The sequence below is a fragment of the Carcharhinus amblyrhynchos genome, chromosome 2 (genome assembly GCF_965287045.1).
Source record: "Carcharhinus amblyrhynchos chromosome 2, sCarAmb.v2.hapA, whole genome shotgun sequence".
Taxonomy (NCBI): Eukaryota; Metazoa; Chordata; class Chondrichthyes; order Carcharhiniformes; family Carcharhinidae; genus Carcharhinus; species Carcharhinus amblyrhynchos.
Genome location: NC_137325.1, coordinates 127,537,695 through 127,556,494, shown reverse-complemented (window position 1 = coordinate 127,556,494; position 18,800 = coordinate 127,537,695). Strand labels below are relative to the sequence as shown.

The 18,800-nt window shown below is 42.6% G+C and overlaps 1 protein-coding gene across 4 annotated transcripts in view; it reads left to right on the top strand.

Moving 5' to 3' along the window:
- Positions 1-14,157, top strand: part of LOC145358477 (uncharacterized) — a 104,723-nt gene extending 90,566 nt beyond the window's left edge. For all 4 annotated transcript variants that reach the window (XM_080212594.1, XM_080212584.1, XM_080212575.1 and 1 more), the window contains 2 exons: positions 5,626-5,750; positions 12,512-14,157. In XM_080212594.1, coding sequence (XP_080068720.1) covers positions 5,626-5,750; positions 12,512-13,035 — 649 coding nt within the window. In that variant the 3' untranslated portion in view covers positions 13,036-14,157. The remainder of the gene's footprint in view (positions 1-5,625; positions 5,751-12,511) is intronic.
- Positions 14,158-18,800: the final 4,643 nt, after the last annotated feature.

Here is an 18,800-nt window from a genome sequence, read left to right as displayed (position 1 = left end):
GAAACTGGAGGAGTTTCAGATCTGACTTTTAGGCTCGTTTTTAGTCCTCCCCATATGCACTTTGCTTGCAAAATTTTGAGCATGTCAGATTCGTGCTGCAGAAGCCAGTGGGCGGGGCTTAACACACCCGAAAGCCTGCAGCGGGAGATAGTGCGCATCCGCAATAACAGTAGCAGTAGCAGGGGTCTGACAGACGAGAGAGTCCCTGTTACTGCAGGCTGCTTGAAGGAGCTCCCTCCCCCTGCACTCACGAAGGCCCACGGCCCGAAATGCAGCCATTGTCGGCCCACCCCCACTGCCCAGACTGATCGCAGACCCCCTTATCCCACCAATTGCAGACCCACCCCCCTCCCTCTACCAATCACTGCAGAGTGGCAGCAGGCCCCCTCTCCCTCCTCCCACCAATCGCTGCAGAGTGGCAGCGGACCCCCTCCCCCCATTAGCCCCGCTCCTGATGGGCATTGACCAGGTGCCAGACTGACATTGCCCAGGTGCCAGGTTGGTTGGTGCTGCCAATCAGGTACTGCCCAAAGGGCACCCCCTCCTTGTCCTCAGCCTCCCCCAGGGGCCTCAGTGGCCTCCCCCAGTTTCACTGGTGAGGTCAAGTCAACTACTCCCCGTTCATGGGGAGCATATCTATTCCTCACTGGCAGGAACCTTTCCTGGCGAGGTCATAAAGGGATGGGGATGGAGCAAACCCAGATAATTGAACTCCGGGCTCACTAAGCAGATGCATATTAGCATCTCATCCATTTCCGGCAAGAGGCTGACCGCACCTGAAAATGAACGCAACGCAATGGTAAAATCACCCCCATCGCCTGCCATTTGCTTTATAGACATGCAAGTGTTTTTAATTTATCTATGTTTCATTAGTAGTTTGTTGAGAGTTTTTGAGGCATTAACTATTAGTCCACAGGCCAAGTAGTTTCATAAGAATGCAAAAAACGTATTCTATCAAAAATAAATTGTGATTATCTTCATTATAATTTATTTTTGGTTTATCTTTATAAACTCAGTTAGAATGAATTCGAAATGTGAAACATATTTGTGCACTCTCGATAATTATCTGATTGTCCTTAATTCCATTTGCAATCTATATCTTATCATCTAGTTGCCAGAGGACTGGAGAAATGCAAATATTACAAACACTGTTGTTCATCGAAGGGTATAAAGATAACTCAGTACCAACAGACCAGTCAGTACAGTTTGTAGAAGCTTCTACAAACAATAGGCTGTATTTTGCAGGGCAGCCAGAATACTCACCTGAACAAGCTGAAGGTTGGAACTCTGCCCCTCACTGGAGGAAGTCCTGCTGTCAGGAGCTTCCACAGTCTGATTGGCTGGCAGCTCATGCAGTCTCAGTGGTGCCAGAAGTGAGAAGTGCTGAGACTGCAAGGAGCCCTGGGAAGAAATGTCAGGGAAGTCAGGCCTTTTAGGGTGAGGAGGAAATAAGTAACCTGAGGGAGGTGGGAGAGAGGCAGATTTCAGAGGCAAAGCTGGGCTGAACCAGAATGATAGGGAGTGGGATGGCTTGATCTTGGGTTCAGACATAGCTCGGCACAGCATCGAGGGCCGAAGGGCCTATACTGTGCTACACTGTTCTATGTTCTATGAAAATGGGTGAAAAAAATGACATTCTCATTTTCAGCCACCTTCCATTGCCAAGCATATAGTGACAGCGGGAAGGGATTGAGGGCTTTATCTGGCCTTAAATAGGTCTCAATAGGCAGGTGGGTGGGCCAGTGAACATCTTACTCTCTGCTGTATTATGGGCAACCCACCCGACGTATATAGCACCCTTGGCTAACACATATTAAAAATTCTTGAGAGCCCAATAATTCAGAACAAAATTAGAATCACTTAGATAAATACAAGCAAGAATGGAAACAAATTGTTCTCACTGGTGGAAGGATTAAGAACAAGAAAGCACAGATTTAAGGCAATCATGTTTAACTTACTTCCTAGAGAAATAATGGGGAGGGTTAATGCTGCTGATTTGGAGTGCATGGATTACCAACAGCATTTGATAGTATGACACACAATGGACTTGTGAGCTCACGGAATAAAAGGGACAGCAGCAACAAAGATGTGAAATTGGCTGAGTGATAGGAAACAGAAAGTAGTGGTTGATAAATCAACACTTTTTGGACTGAATAAGGTTTGTAGTGGTGTTGCCAGTGGTTGGTATTTGCACCCTTGCTCTTCCTCATATTTATTAATGACATAGACCTTGGCGAAGAAGGCACAATTTCAAAATTTGCCAAGTATACAAACCATGGAAACATTGTTAACTGTGAGGATTGTGTAGTACATAAAAAGGACATTGACAAATTATTATAATGGGCAGACGAGTGATAGATAAATTCAATGCAGAAAAGTAAATAGCAAGGAAACAATAAAAGAATGAAGGTATCATTCTAAAAGGGGTGCAGAAGCAGAAGGACATGTGCCTGAGTTATTGGAGGGTTAAAGAACACTTAGAAAAGCATACAGCATCCTTGGCTTTATTAAGAGTTGTAAAGTGTACAAGAGCATGGATGTTATGTTAAACTTGTATACATATTGATTTGGCCTCAGTTGGAGAACTGCATCCAGTTCTGGTTGCCACGCATAGTGGATAGGGACAAATTGTTCTCGATGGTGAAAGGATTGAGAATGAGAAGGCACAGATTTGAGGAAATTGGCAAGAGATGCAATGGAGACATGAGAAGTTAGGAGTGCTTAAGGTCTGGGATGCACTGCTTAAGAGAGTGGTGGAAGCAGGCATAGGCAAGGCATTCAAGGAGGAATTGGAAAAGATGAATGTGCAGGGAAGAAGGAAGAGAAATAAGAACATAAGAAATAGGAGCAGGAGTAGGCCATCTAGCCCTTCGAGCCTGCCCCGCCATTCAATAAGATCATGGCTGATCTGTCGTGGCTCAGTTCCACCTTCCCGCCCTCTCCCCATAACCCTTAATCCCCTCTCTTATCAAAAACCCATCAACCCGCGTCTTAAAAATATTTAGCGAGGCAGCCTCCACCACTTCAACGGGCAGAGAATTCCAGAGATTCACCACCCTTTGAGTGAAGAAGTTCCTCCTCAACTCTGTTCTAAACCGCCCCCCCTTTATCTTGAGGCTGTGCCCCCTAGTCCTACTGTCTTTTTTGAGCGGGAAGAGTCTCTCCACCTCTATCCTATCCATCCCATTCATCATCTTATACGTCTCAATGAGATCTCCCCTCATTCTTCTAAACTCTAATGAGTACAAGCCTAGTTTATTCAGCCTCTCCTCATAGCTCAACCCCCTCAACTCCGGTATCAGCCTAGTAAACCTCCTCTGCACTCCCTCCAAGGCCACAATATCTTTGCGCAGGTGCGGCGCCCAAAACTGCACACAGTACTCCAGCTGCGGCCTCACCAATGACCTACACAGCCGCAGCAAGACCTCCCTACTTTTATATTCAATCCCCCTCGCTATGAAGGCCAGCATCCCATTCGCCTTCCTGACCAACTGCTGCACCTGCAAGCTGGGTTTTTGCGACTCATGCACAAGGACCCCGAGGTCCCTCTGCACCGTCGCCTGCTGCAGTTTTTCGCCCCGTAAGTAATAGTTTCGCCCCGTAAGTAATAGATGGCACCATTTAAATTGTTTACTTGGAAAGCTGGTGCAGACATGATGGGACGAATGGTATCCTTTTGTGCTGTAATAATTCTGTGATGTAAATCACCCTTCTTTAGAATAGAAGACTGTGCTCTTTGAGGTCACTTAATTTCCTAAATGCCTTGTGAACTCCTGGCTTCGATTGGATCAATTTCAGTAGTCTATACTTATATAAAATTTCGAACTATTTCTCTACGCACTTGGGGAAGCCAAATTTTGGTTCTATGTTCCCCCCCTATCCACTCCTCATATGACCTGGCATTGCAATAGTTAAAGTAGGCAAGTGCTTGAAATTAATATAACACACTTAGTATATGCATGAGATTCTGAAGGTTGATTGTAAAACCCCGATGTTATTGGCAGGCACTGCCTAATTGTACATAAAGCATCTGGATTATTTACTCAGTGAAAATCCATGGCTTAGTGTCCAAAAATCAATTCATCAAATTTTTGAGTATACTCTAATTCCTCTCTGGCAATCAGAGCTTATGCCAGAAGACTCTCGGAGAACAGCTATTTAAGAAACGTTGTAGAGATAAGTCAGGGAGCTACAGTTTAGTGAGTTTTATGTCAGTGGGAGGGAAAATATTGGAGAAAATTCTGAAGGAGAGCATCTATCTCCACATGGAGATAGATCAGGGATAGTCAGCATGGCTTCGTTAGAAGGATGTCAGGCCTAACAAATGTGATTGAATTTTTTGAGGAGGTGACCAGGGGTATAGACGAGTACATTTGATGTAGAATAAAATCCTACAGTGCAGAAGGAGGCCATTTAGCCCATCAAATCTGCACCAACTACAATCCCACCCAGGCCCTATCCCCATAACCCCATGCATTTATCCTAGCCAGTCCCCTTAGCACTAAGGGGCAATTTAACATGGCCAATCCACCTAAACTGCACAACTTTGGACTGTGGGAGGAAACCGGAGTATCCAGAAAAAACCCACACAGACGTGGGGAAAATGTGCAAACTCCATACAGACAGTAAACCGAGCCAGGAATCGAACCCGGGTCCCTGGCGCTGTGAGGCAACCACTGTGCAGTTTATATGAATTTCAGCAAAATCCCACATGGGAGACTTATAAAGAAGTCACATAAAGAAATGCACATGGGATACAGGGTAATTTGATGAAGTGGAGTCAAAATTCATGCTTGTATTCTGCAAACACAATGATACAGATAGAATGGTCAAATGGGCAGATAAGCGACAGATGGAATTTAATCCTGGAAAGTGTTAGGTGATGCACTTGGAAGGAGTAATTTGACAAGGAAGTGTTCAATGAGGAATATGACACGAGGAAGTTCAGTGGAACAAAAGGACCTTGGCATGTTTGTCCATAGATCTCTGAAGGCAGAAGGTTATGTTCGCAGTATAGTGAAAAAGGCATATGGAGGATGGGGGGAGTATACTTATGCATTAAGACATGACTCAGGGAGTGGGTGGGGAAATGAGCTGACATGGATGGGGTATGGGGAGTGTAGGGAGAGTAAGGGCTGGAGGATCTTTCTGTTTATTTTAACTTGGAACAAGTCCCAAAGCCCTGAGGCAAGCCATTGAAACAGCCTATCTAGACACCCCCAGCTCTTGTGACTGCCTCAAAATGTTTTCTCCTAGTCAGTGGCCTGACTTCAGCCTGCCCAGTGTCCCCACAGTGAAAATCCTGCCTTTGCAGGCACTCTCTCCTAAGCAGGCCAAGCCATGAATTTTCCAAACTCCTGCTGCCTACCTCAAGCAAAATCCAGGCCCAAGTGTCCAAATTAAGGATAATGGAATAGAACAGGAAAGTAGGGTTGAGATTGAAGATCAACCATTGAATGATGGGACAGGCTCCAAATACTCTGTGGCTTACTCCTCTATGTAAATATTCCAGAAAAATTACTGGAAAGAAGTTTCTCCTTTTGAAAAGTACAAGGTAGATCTAGCTACTGTTTCAAAATGTTTGTTTTAATCATTATTACTACTTAATTATTATTCATTCTGCAGGTATATATCTCATACTTTAAAATGTTGTTTATGCAAGTATCCGCATCTGGACAAGTTAATTTTGACAAGAAATGTGGAGATTAACTGCAAGAATATAATGTGCACCATATCATTGATGCAATGTTGTAAGTTGCTTATAAATGTTGTTAGTAACTATTTTAAGTACTGGAATATAAACAAAAAATGCTGGAAATATTCAGGTCTATTACCTTTCGTCAAAGCTGGAAAAAGCTATGACGTAACAGGTTTCAAGCAAGCTGAGAGGCAGAGAAAGGAAAATGCGGTAAAACAAAATAGCAGGTCTGTAATAGGATGGGGGACAGGAAAGGTTAAATGACAAAAAGTATGATCGTGCCAGGCAAAAGCAGATGGCAATGGAATAAGTAAAAAAAAACACAAGAAGTGTCTGCAGGAGGTGAAATCTGAAATAGTAAAACCATTGTCAACAGCTGCTATCCAGAAAAAAAAGGCAGAGTTTATGATCTGAAATTATTGATCACCATGTTGAGTGCTGTAGGCTGTAAAATGTGTAATCGAAAGATGAGATGCTTTTCCTCCAGCTTGCGATGAACTTCTTTTAAAGATTATAGAAGACCGAGGCCAGACTAGGACTGATGCAGAGAATTTAAATGAAAGGAAAGCAGAACTTAGAAGAAGTAGACTGAATGGAGGTGTCTGGCAAAACTGTGCCTATCTGGAATATGTTGTCTAAGAGCGTGATGGAAACATGGTTAATCAAGGCATTCAAGAGAGAATTGGATTATCATCTGAAAAGGAAATATATATAGCCATAGGGGGGCAAATCGAGGGAATGGCATGAGGTGTGTTTCTCATGAGAGCTGGCACAGATATGATAACTTCCTTCTGCGCTCTAAAAATTTTGATATTCTGTAAATCTGCCTTTAGTCTCCCAAGATAGAGGTAACTGTATCATGAGCGGCGAATATTGGAAAAATTGAAATACAAATTTGAAAGAATAACAAGTGAATTGTTTTTTCACCTGGAAGGAGTGTTTTGGGCCTTGACTGGTGGGGAGGATGGCTGTAAAAGAGCAAGTGTTGCATCTTCTACACTTACCCATGAAGGTGAAGGGATGTTGGGGTGATTGAGTGGAGCAGGGAGGGAATCGTCCCTTTGGAATGCTGAAAGGGAAGGGGAAAGGTGAAGTAATTGATGTTGGAAATAGTGTCAGATAATTCTTTGAAATTATCAGCTGTGTGGGTGATGAGGTCAAGAGACCTTGTTATATACAGTACTAGAATATTCATTTCATGCAATTTTAGGTATTTTAAACACTAATGTATCTACACCTACAGTATTAGTATTACAAACATAAGAACATAAGAACATAAGAAATAGGAGCAGGAGTAGGCCATCTAGCCCTTTGAGCCTGCCCCGCCATTCAATAAGATCATGGCTGATCTGTCGTGGCTCAGTTCCACTTTCCCGCTCTCTCCCCATAACCCTTAATCCCCTCGCTTATCAAAAACCCATCAACCCGCATCTTAAAAATATTCAGCGAGGCAGCCTCCACCCCTTCAACGGGCAGAGAATTCCAGAGATTCACCACCTTTTGAGTGAAGAAGTTCCTCCTCAACTCCGTTCTAAACCGCCCCCCCTTTATCTTGAGGCTGTGCCCCCTAGTCCTACTGTCCTTTCTGAGCAGGAAGAGTCTCTCCACCTCTATCCTATCCATCCCATTCATCATCTTATATGTCTCAATGAGATCTCCCCTCATTCTTCTAAACTCTAACGAGTACAAGCCTAGTTTATTCAGCCTCTCCTCATAGCTCAATCCCCTCAACTCCAGTATCAGCCTAGTAAACCTCCTCTGCACTCCCTCCAAGGCCAAAATATCCTTGCGTAAGTGCGGCGACCAAAACTGCACACAGTACTCCAGCTGCGGCCTCACCAGTGCCCTACACAGCTGCAGCAAGACCTCCCTACTTTTATATTCAATCCCCCTCGCTATGAAGGCCAGCATCCCATTCGCCTTCCTGACCACCTGCTGCACCTGCAGGCTGGGTTTTTGCGACTCATGCACAAGGACCCCGAGGTCCCTCTGCACCGTCGTCTGCTGCAGTTTTTTGCCATGTAAGTAATAGTCCTTCCTACCATTATTCCTACCAAAGTGGACCACCTCGCACTTGCCAACATTACATTCCATTTGCCAGTTCCTGGCCCATTCGCCCAGCCTATCTAGATCCTTCTGCAGACTCTCCACACCCTCTGCGCAATTTGCCATTCCACCAGTCTTGGTGTCATCAGCAAATTTCAACACCATACACTCGGTTCCCTCCTCCAGATCATCTATATAAATAGTAAATAGCTGAGGCCCCAGCACCGACCCCTGGGGCACTCCACTAGTCACCAACCGCCAATCCGAATAGCACCCATTGACCCCCACTCTCTGCCTCCTATTTGACAGCCAATCCTCTATCCACGCTAACACCCTACCCCCAACTCCATGCCCCCTTACCTTCTGCAATAACCTCTTGTGAGGTACCTTGTCAAACGCCTTCTGAAAATCAAGAAAGACCACATCCACCGGCTCTCCTCTATCCACCGCCCTAGACACATCCTCATAGAACTCCAATAAATTTGTCAGACACGACTTCCCCTTAACGAAACCGTGCTGCGTCTGCTCTATCAAGCAATTCCCCTCAAGATGCCTCGCTATTTCCTCCTTGATGACGGATTCTAACATTTTACCTACAACAGACGTTAAACTAACCGGCCTATAATTCCCTGCCTTTTGCCTGTCACCCTTCTTAAACAACGGCATAACATTAGCCGTTTTCCAATCTTCCGGCACTTCCCTGGAATCCAGCGACATTTGGAAAATAACCACCAAGGCATCCACTATCACCTCCGCCATTTCTTTCAGAACCCTCGGATGCATTCCATCCGGTCCTGGGGACTTGTCCACAATCAGTCCCTCCAGTCTGTTGAGCACCGCCTCTCTAGTAACAATAATGCCATTGAGGCCCTCCTCTCCTACCATCTTTCCATCGCTAACACCTGGCAAATTATTCACATCCTCCTCCGTGAAGACCGAAACAAAAAAGTTATTCAAGGCCTCAGCCATTTCCCCATCCCCTACCACTAAGTCCCCCCTCTCATCCTTTAAGGGTCCAACGTTCACCCTAGCCATTCTCTTCCTTTTTATATATTTATAAAAACTCTTGCTATCCTTTTTTATATTAAGCGCTAGCCCAGCTTCATAGTTTATCCTACCCTTCTTTATCAACTTCTTTGTCAATCTTTGTTGACATTTAAACCTCTCCCAATCCTCTTCTCGCCCACTACTCTTAGCTACTCTAAACGCCTCCGCTTTTAATTTAACACTTTCCTTCACCTCCTTCGTTATCCACGGCTTATTACCTCTCCTCCTACGGTCCTTTTTAACCATCGGAATAAATTTCTGCTGAGCACCAAGAAAGATCTCCTTAAAGATCCTCCACTGCCCCTCAGCCGACCTACCTTCCAACGCGTTCCCCCAGTCAACATTCGCCAATTCTTCTCTCATCCTTCCGTACTCCCCTCTGTTCAAACAAAGGACGCGTGTCCAGGAACCCACTTTCTCCTCCTCCATCTGCACCAGAATCTCCACCATACAATGATCACTCTCCCCAAGAGGATCCTTCACCACAAGGTCCCTAATTCTACCCGCCTCGTTACATAACACCAGATCCAAGATAGCTCGCTCCCTCGTCGGCTCCAACACACACTGTTCAAGGAAACTATCCCAGCAGCATTCCAAGAACTCCTCCTCGAGCCCACCGCGTCCAACAGGGGTCGACCAATCAATATGTAGATTGAAATCCCCCAGAATTATCTCCGTTCCATTCCTGCAAATGTATCTTTTGCATTTAATATTAGTTATTACCAGTCTATCTCCTGTGGTATTACACACAAATAAAATGGGGTTGGATTGAGTGATATACTTGGACTCGGGCGCAGAGATATAGTTTAGTGCCCAATTTGAAGTTTTACCATTTTGACAAGCAGAGAAGTAGAATTAGTCAGATGATGGGAGTTTCTCTGCAATTCACACTAAAAAGCTTACAGATGCAAAACTGGAACACTGGTAGATGAGTATGATTACATCATGACAAATTTACAAAGGCAGTTCCAATATATGCCTTGACATAAGGATTCTTAAGGGGAAGAAAATTCAGGCCTCCCCTGTTTCCTGGTTACGAGGTGCATTCTGTGGCTTATTTCAAAGCATTATTCATTTGATTCATCAGCTCCCTGTCATGTTATTCTGCTGTCATTGGCTAGACAGTAGGCTCTTGCTGCCGGTATCAGCAGGAACTAACAAGTAAATGCAAGTTACATTCAGGGTACTGAATTGGATAGGCCTCACCCTATTGAAATGGATAGTGATCCACCCCCTTAGCTCTTGTCTGCTCAATTCTGAATGAAAATCAGGGCTGTAATATGTGCTCACAGGAGGCTAACATTGCTAAATGATTCAAATAGTGAAATCATAGAATCCCTACAGTGCAGAATGAGGCCATTCGGCCCGTCAAGTCTACACTGACCACAATCCCACCCAGGCCCCATTCCCATAACTCCACATATTTACTCTGCTAATCCCCTGACACTAGGTTCAATTTAGCATGGCCAATCAACCTAACCTGCACATCTTTGGACTGTGGGAGGAAACCGGAGCACCTGGAAGAAACCCATGCAGACATGGGGAGAATGTGCAAACTCTGCACAGATAGTGACCCGAGGCTGGAATTGCTAACCACTGTGCCACATGCTGCCCATCATCTTCAGGCCATCAACAGACATAGTAACTGTGTGTAACTTTAATTGCAAGTGGACACCTGAATGTGTGATGTGCATCCGTTATTGTTGGGAGATCTAAGTCATTTTGATGTCTAGGCCTCATTTACATTGAGTTGGTCAACGGTGAGCACAATGAGGCAACTCAGGAGTAGGCAGGTCAGGAAATCAGCCAGCTCCCATTGCTGAGCTGGCTGTCAGTCAAAGCCTTGTGGAAGGTAAAGTGATCCTGTGGATAACCCTGCAAAGGCTGACATTTTTGGGGGGCAGGAAGTGCACTCTGGTCTTGGAAGAATAAAAGATATGATCTGGGACTTTGTGCTAAATATGACTCCAGTTTTTCTCTTGATTGTCATTGACTCCAATTTTGCTTAGCCTCCTTGATGCCATATTAGATGAAGTGCTGCTTTGATGTCACTTCACTTCTTGAGCTAATTTTGTTTGCCTCTCTTTGGACCAAAGATGTAAGATGATCAAGTGCTGACTGGGCATGGTGGAACCCTACTGTGCATTGGTGAGGAGATTATTGCCATTTGATAGCACTGTCATTAACACCTTCCATTCATCCATCACTTTACTAATGATCAAGAGTAGATTAATGTGGCTGTAATTGGCTGGATTTGTTCTGATTTCTGTGTTGTGAGAATCCATAGGCTTTGTGCCTTTCATCATTTCTTGATATCACATAAGGCGAATTGGCTGAAAACTGACATTTGTTAATTAGGGTCCTCAGGAGAAAGCTCTAAATTTTTGACTGAAGGTGATTGCAAATGGGGATATTTGCAGAGACTCCTCTTCAGGTTTGTCATTTAGTGCACCACTATTTCTGATTGGACATGGCAGAATTGCAGAGCTTTGATCTAATCCATTAGTTGTGATATTGCTTAGCTTTATTGATGCTGCTTCTGCTACTTAATATGCATGTAGTTCTGTGTTGTAGATTGACCAGGTTGTCACCTTATTTTTAAATATATCAAATGCTGCTCCTGATATGCTCTCCTGCAGCCCTCATTGAACCCAGATTGATCTCTTGGCTTGAGTGTAACAGTAGGGTAATGGACATGCCAGCCTTGCAAATTATGTTTGAATACCATTCTGCTGATAGGCCCACAGTACCTCAGGGTGTCCAGTTCTGAGCTGTTACAGCTGCCCTCAATCTGTTCCATTTAGCATGGTGGTCAGGCCACTCCACATAATGGACAGTATCCTCAGGGTGAAGTTGAGACTTCCTTGGTGTAAAGGCAGGTTTCGAAGATTGGACTCGAATCATTAACTTTGTTTTCTCTCCACAGATCATGTCAGACTTGCTGCGTTTTTCCAGCAATTTGTGTTTTAATTTCAGATTTCCAGCATCCACAGTATTTTGCTTTTATCCCCTGGAGTACTAGTCCAGTAACATTATCACAATGCCACTGTGATCTGGAAATTGAAATGGGGCTCTTTGTACATAGTAAGACGCCATATTGAATACTATAAAAAGCGTCACCACCTGCCCTTCTCAGGATTTTATGAAATATGGCAGTGGAGTGTTGCAAAAACTGATCCTAAGTGATCTGATGCTATTTTTAGGCTATCATTTCAATGTTTGCACCAGAAAGGGGCACCTAAAATTGGCTCTACCATTTTCACTATAATACAGCTTTATTATTGCTTTTGCATGCAACATTAGTGATTATTTTGAACACCCATATACTTTGTTCATTACTAATTCAGATATTATTGTATTTTTATTTTAAATACTAATGCGTACCGTATGGACTAATGGTTAATTTGAACATGAATGTATTAATTGGCTGCATTAGCCATTATTGAATAAAAATTAATTATTTTAAGAGCAAATGTCACCTGTACATGCAATATTAGTTATTCTAAAGTTTAATACTGCTGCATACAACATTAATTTCTAATTTTAAAACAAAAGTACCTAACATTGATATCATTTAACTATTAATGTATCTGTTAAAGGCAATAATTATTGAGGCATGTTTTTAAAATGTTTGCAGAATCTTTATTTTGGGGAATTTATGGATTATGGATATTATTATGTTATTGTTTATAGATATTAATACATGTTACCAATTTACAGATACAAAGGAAGTCAAGAAAAAGAATTTGTTAAAAGATAAAGACAGAATTATTGAAGAAATGAAAGCAGTCAAAGCTGGTGCAGTTACATCATTATCAAGAGATAGACATGGTGGTGGGACCCAAAGAAAGTTGGAACGTTCTCGACATCCTGAACCACGCCTTTTGAATGCTACTCGAGTACAACCAGAATTAGGTCTCGAAATTCTGAATAAGGATTTACAATTAGGTGACAAACAGGCAGAACTAAAAGACGAGATGTTGAGCAAAAACTTGGAAATGAAGAACAAAATACAGAGTGAGCAATCAGCCAGGGAAGCAGAAAGAGAGAAACTGAAGCAAGACAATATGGCTAAATTATCTGCAGGTTCGGAACGACCAGAGCTGCCTGCTTCAGGAAATGAAGAAAACACTTTGGGAAGACTGCACAAATTGAAAGAAGCTTTAAAGTCACTTTATCACTATGCTTCTCACCGTATTGCAAACAGAGATGACAATCAGTTTATAGTTAAACTTGAATCCTAAAGCAATGGAGCATTACAGTTTGAACAGGATAGAACAGGAACATCAAACATTAAATTGTGACATTGTAATTATCACAATACCAACTGAATCATTTTTTGTGATTAAATAATCCAAAAATAAATTGGGGCCAAAATTTAAGTAAAGTGATTTTTTTTATGCTTTATGGTTGTCAGCCCATAAATAACACATTTATCCACGTTGCAACTTTATTAATGATTTTTCTCTATGACAAAGATATTGCTGTTTTATATTTAAAATGAATTGTAACATTTTATCTTTACCAAATGTATCAAAACATTTAGAAACTTGCAGACAGCTTCCAGTTTAGGCAACAAATTCATCAGTGCAATAAAGGAAAATGCTTGAAAATGTTTCACTGTTGTCATAGAAAATTTATCAACTTCATCCCATTTCCATCAAGGAAATAAAGTTCAATTGGCAGAACTGAATGTGTATTCAAAAATGCTCAACAGAGGCAAAAATAGAAACAGAAAGCTGCCCATTACAACAAATGAGTGAGAGTTGATAATTGTGGAACCAAAGCAACATGAAGGAATGAAACATTATGGAGAGAAATAAATGAGAAAGACCTTTAGAATGCTACTTAACATTCTTTATGACACAGGAATTACATTTTTCCATATAGGTCAAGTGTGAATATAAGTAAGTTTTGTGCATACTAGATTTATTTAAAGCAAAAAAAACAATAAAACAAGCCATTTTATTTGGGGTTTAGGCATCTGAAATAAAAGGTGAAGAATAAATTTCAAATATATTTATCTCAAATTCCATATATTTATATTTAAAAACTAAAGTTGAGGATTTGCTAAAGGTAAATTTAATCACCAACTAATAATCAAATTATACAGTTTCTGTTTGGAACACTTAGTTGTTGAATTTGTACTAAGTGACAGCTTCCATGTTAGAGTAAAATTATAAAAGGACTGATGATAATCCCCTTGAATTACACAGTTTAAAGATTTGCTTTTGTCCTGTTATGCAAATTGATGTCAGATTTAGAGCTTCTTGTGAAGCTGAGCATCATACCTAATCCTTGAAAAATATTGTTCACAGCTTATTCTTGATTGTACATGTGTCGACTTTAGAGTCATACATTGTACACATCATTGTAAGTGGTATTTGTGCTTTCAAACAGATTAATAAAGCTTAACTAACAGCAAGTACATTGTGTTTTCAGTGATTAAGCAACTGTTGATTAGAAGCTATTTTTCTGTAACAATTTTTGAACAGCAACTCACATTTATAAAACCCCCTTAATGTAATGTGCTTCAAAGGAGCATTTATAAAGCATAATAAAACAGCAAGCCATAAAAGCTTGGTCAAGACTGTAGGTTTTAAGGTGTGTCTTAAAGAAGGAAAGAGTACTTGAGAATTGGAGAGCTCCAAGGACGAAATTTGGCACAATGGTTAGTGCTGCTGCCGCACAGTATCAGGGACCCAGGTCTGATTCCCGGCTTGGACCACTGTCTGTGTGGAGTCTGCACATTCTCCCCATGTCTATGTGGGTTTCCTCCAGGTGCTCCGGTTTCCTTCCACAGTCCGAAAGACGTGCTGGTTAGGTGCATTGGGCATGCTGAATTCTCCTTCACAGTACCTGAAAAGGCGCCAGAGTGTGATGAGTAGGGGATTTTCACAGTAATTTCATGTAAGCCTACTTGTGACAGTAATAAATTAACTTGGGACCCTAACAGATAAGGCTATGGCCACCAGCAATGAGCATATGGTATAGGAACACAAGTAGACCATTCTGTTCCTCAAGCCTGCTCTGCCATTCAATAAGGTCATGACTGATGTATTTGTGTTTCGAATTCCACATTCCCATTGATCCCCAATGATCTTTGATCCCTTTGACTAACAAGAATCTACCAAACTCCAGCTTGTAAATATTCAATTACCCCACCTCCAACTGCCTTCTGAGGCAAAGTTTCAAAGTTGCATAACACTCAGAGAAAAAAATTCTCCTCCTCTGTCTTAAAAGGGTGACACCTAAATTGAAAACAATGCCTCATAATTTAAAGGTTAAAGTTTTTAAAGTTTAAGTTTAAACTTAAACTAATTTCCAGGTGTCAATCTAGTAAACTGCCTCCAACGCATTTGCATCCTTCTTTAAATAAGGAGATCAAAACTACTTACAGTATTCAAGACGTAGTCTCACCAACGGCCTATAGACCTAAAGCATAACATCTTTACTTTTATGTTCAATTCATCTCGTAATAAAGGATAGAATTCCATAGGCATCGGTGTACATGCATATAGCATGAACATTTATGTACATGTACATTTTATGTTTCATGCGCTAAAACTGTGCCTTGGAATTATTCAATCGTTCTCCATTTAAGTAATACTTTTTTATTTTTTTCGGACAAGGTGAACAATTTCACATTTTCCCTCATTATATTTCTTCTGCCAAATTTTTGCCTATTCTTTCAATCTATCTGTATTTGTCTGCAACTTCCTATGTTCTCACAACATACTTTCCTACCTGTATTTGTGTGATCTGCAAATCTAGCTACCATGCCTTTGCTCTTCTCATCTAAGTCATTGATATCAATAGTAGAAAATTAAGGGTCCAGCACAGCTCCCTGCAGAACTCCATTTCGTCACATCCTGCCAATTAGAAAAAGATCCATTTATGCATATTCTCTTTCTGCCAGCAAACCAATAATCTATCCATGCTGACATGTTACCTCTACACTATAAACTTTTATTTTCCACAGTAACTTTTAATGTGGCACCTTATCAAATGCCTTCTGGAAATCATGCAATGTGGTTAAAGGATCCCCTTTAACCACATTGCATGATACTTCTTCAAATAACTCCAATATATTGGTTAAACATGATTTATGCTAAATTGCCCCTGAGTGTCTCAAGATGTGTCGCTTGGGGGGGGATTAGTGGGGTAAATCTGTGGGGTTATGGGGATAGGACCTGGATAAGATACTTTATCAGTGAGTCAGTGTAGACTTGATGGGCTGAATGGCCTTTTCTGCACCATAGGAATTCTATGATGGATTATGGTTTCAACATAACTGAGCTGAGACAGGGTGGACTGTGGGGTGATGTTTCAGAAGTGAAGGTGTTTAATTGGGCAGCATGGTGACACCTACAAACCCCCTACCAAGGCCCTCTCCCACAATGCTTTTTCAAATACATTAATGACTATGTTGTTGCCGCTTCATGCTTTCGTCTGGAAAGGTGATCAATTTTGCTTCCAATTTCCACCCCTCTCTCACCTTCACATGGTTCATCTCTGACACATCCCTTCTTTGACCTGTCTTTCTCTCTCAATTTCTGTTGATAGATTGACCAACCAATATTCATTAGGAACCCACTGGCTCCCACAGCTACCTAAACTACACTTCCTCATGCCCTACTTCCTGTAAGAACTAAATCCCATTTTTTCTCTTTCTCTGCCCCTGTTGCATCTGTTCCAATAATTCCATAGTGGGTGGCACAGTGGTTAGCACTGCTACCTTGCAGCACCAGGGTCCCAGGTTCAATTCTAGGCTCAGGTCCTTGTCTGTGTGGAGTTTGTACTTTCTCCCTATGTCTGCGTGGGTTTCCTCCGCATGCTCCAGTTTCCTCTCACAGTCTAAAGATGTGCAGGTTTGGTTGGTTGGCCATGCTAAATTGACCCTTAGTGTCAGGGGAATTAGCAGGGTAAATACATGGAGTTACAGAAGTGGGGCTGGGTGGGATTGTGGTCGGTACAGACTCAATGGGCCAAATGGCCCACTTTTGTACTGCAGGGATTCTATTCTATGATACCACTTTTGAAAACAGCACTTCTGACATGCCTGTCTTTTTCCTCAGTCGAAGTTCCCCCCACTGCTATGTTTGATAGGGAATCCCACAGTGTCTGAGTATCTCCCACTCTTTTGCCCTTGCATCTTCCCCTCCATTCTAGAACCATGATAGGGTCTCTCTTGTCCTCACTATTCACTCTACCAGCCTCTGCATTCAAAGGATTATCCTCTGCCTTTTCCACCAACTCTAGCTTGATGCCACCATGAAACACATCTTCCTCTCCCTGACTCCCATCAGCATTTTGCAGGGACCACTCCCTTTGTGAAGTCCACTTCTCTATGTGGATTCTTGGAGGCTATTTCCTGGAGCTGAAATGGTCGCTACAAGAGGACACAGGTTTAAGGTGCTGGGGAGTAGGTACAGAGGTGATGTCAGGGGTACGTTTTTCACTCAGAGGATGGTGAGTGAGTGGAATCGGCCGCTGTTGGTGCTGGTGGAGGTGAACTCGTTGGGGTCTTTTAAGAGACTTCTGGATGAGTACATGGGATTTAATGGGATTGAGGGTTATAGATAGGCCTGGTAGGTAGGGATATGATTGGCGCAACTCGTGGGCCGAAGGGCCTGTTTGTGCCGTAGTGTTCTATGTTCTATCTCCCCCATCTTTGATCTATCTTTCATCCCCTTCTCATGGCACCTTCCCATTGCAATCGCAAAAGGTGCAATACTACCTTTACCTCCTGACCAAGGCCCTGAACTCCTTTCAGGTTAAGTAACATTTCACTTGCACCCCTTTCAACTTGGTCTACTGTATTTCCTGCTCCCAATGTGATCTCTTTTCCACTGGGGAGTCTAAACGCAGGCTGGGTAATCAGTTTGGCGAACACTTCACTTCATCTGCAAGCATGATCCCAACCTTCTGGTTGCTTGCCATTTTAACTCAGCATCTTGCTCTCATGCCCGCATGTCTTTCCTTAGCCTGCTGCAGTGCTCCAGTTAAACTATCTTGAATATAAAAGTAGGGAGGTCTTGCTGTGGCTGTATAGGGCATTGGTGAGGCCGCAGCTAGAGTACTGTGTGCAGTTTTGGGCGCCGTACTTACGCAAGGATATTTTGGCCTTGGAGGGAGTGCAGAGGAGGTTTACTAGGCTGATGCCGGAGTTGAGGGGATTGAGCTATGAGGAGAGGCTGAATAAACTAGGCTTGTACTCGTTAGAGTTTAGAAGAATGAGGGGAGATCTCATTGAGACGTATAAGATGATGAATGGGATGGATAGGATAGAGGTGGAGAGACTCTTCCCGCTCAGAAAGGACAGTAGGACTAGGGGGCACAGCCTCAAGATAAAGGGGGGGCGGTTTAGAACGGAGTTGAGGAGGAACTTCTTCACTCAAAGGGTGGTGAATCTCTGGAATTCTCTGCCCGTTGAAGTGGTGGAGGCTACCTCGCTAAATATTTTTAAGACGCGGGTGATGGGTTTTTGATAAGAGAGAGGATTAAGGGTTATGGGAAGAGGGCGGGAACGTGGAACTGAGCCACGACAGATCAGCCATGATCTTATTGAATGGCGGGGCAGGCTCGAAGGGCTAGATGGCCTACTCCTGCTCCTATTTCTTATGTTCTTATGTTCTTAAACCCAATGCAAAGTGAAGGAACAACACATCTTCTGATTCAGCATGTTACAGCCTTCTGGATTCAACATTGAGCTTAACATCTTCAGACTGTCAACTTTCTCCTCCGTCTTTTTGTGTTCTTTGTTTGCCACAATGCAACCCTCCTGCAGGCATCCCCACCCTGCCCTACCATACCCCCACAGGACCATCTGTCAATTGTTCTTAGTTTTGCTTTCACTGATCACTGATCTTTGTTTTCCTATTAACAAATTCTACTATTTTATCTTTATGCCAGAATCAGCAACATTTTTAGTCCTTAACGCTCCCACTAACAGTCCCTTTGTCTTGTGTCCATGATCTTTGTCAATCTTCGTTACAACCTATCCTTT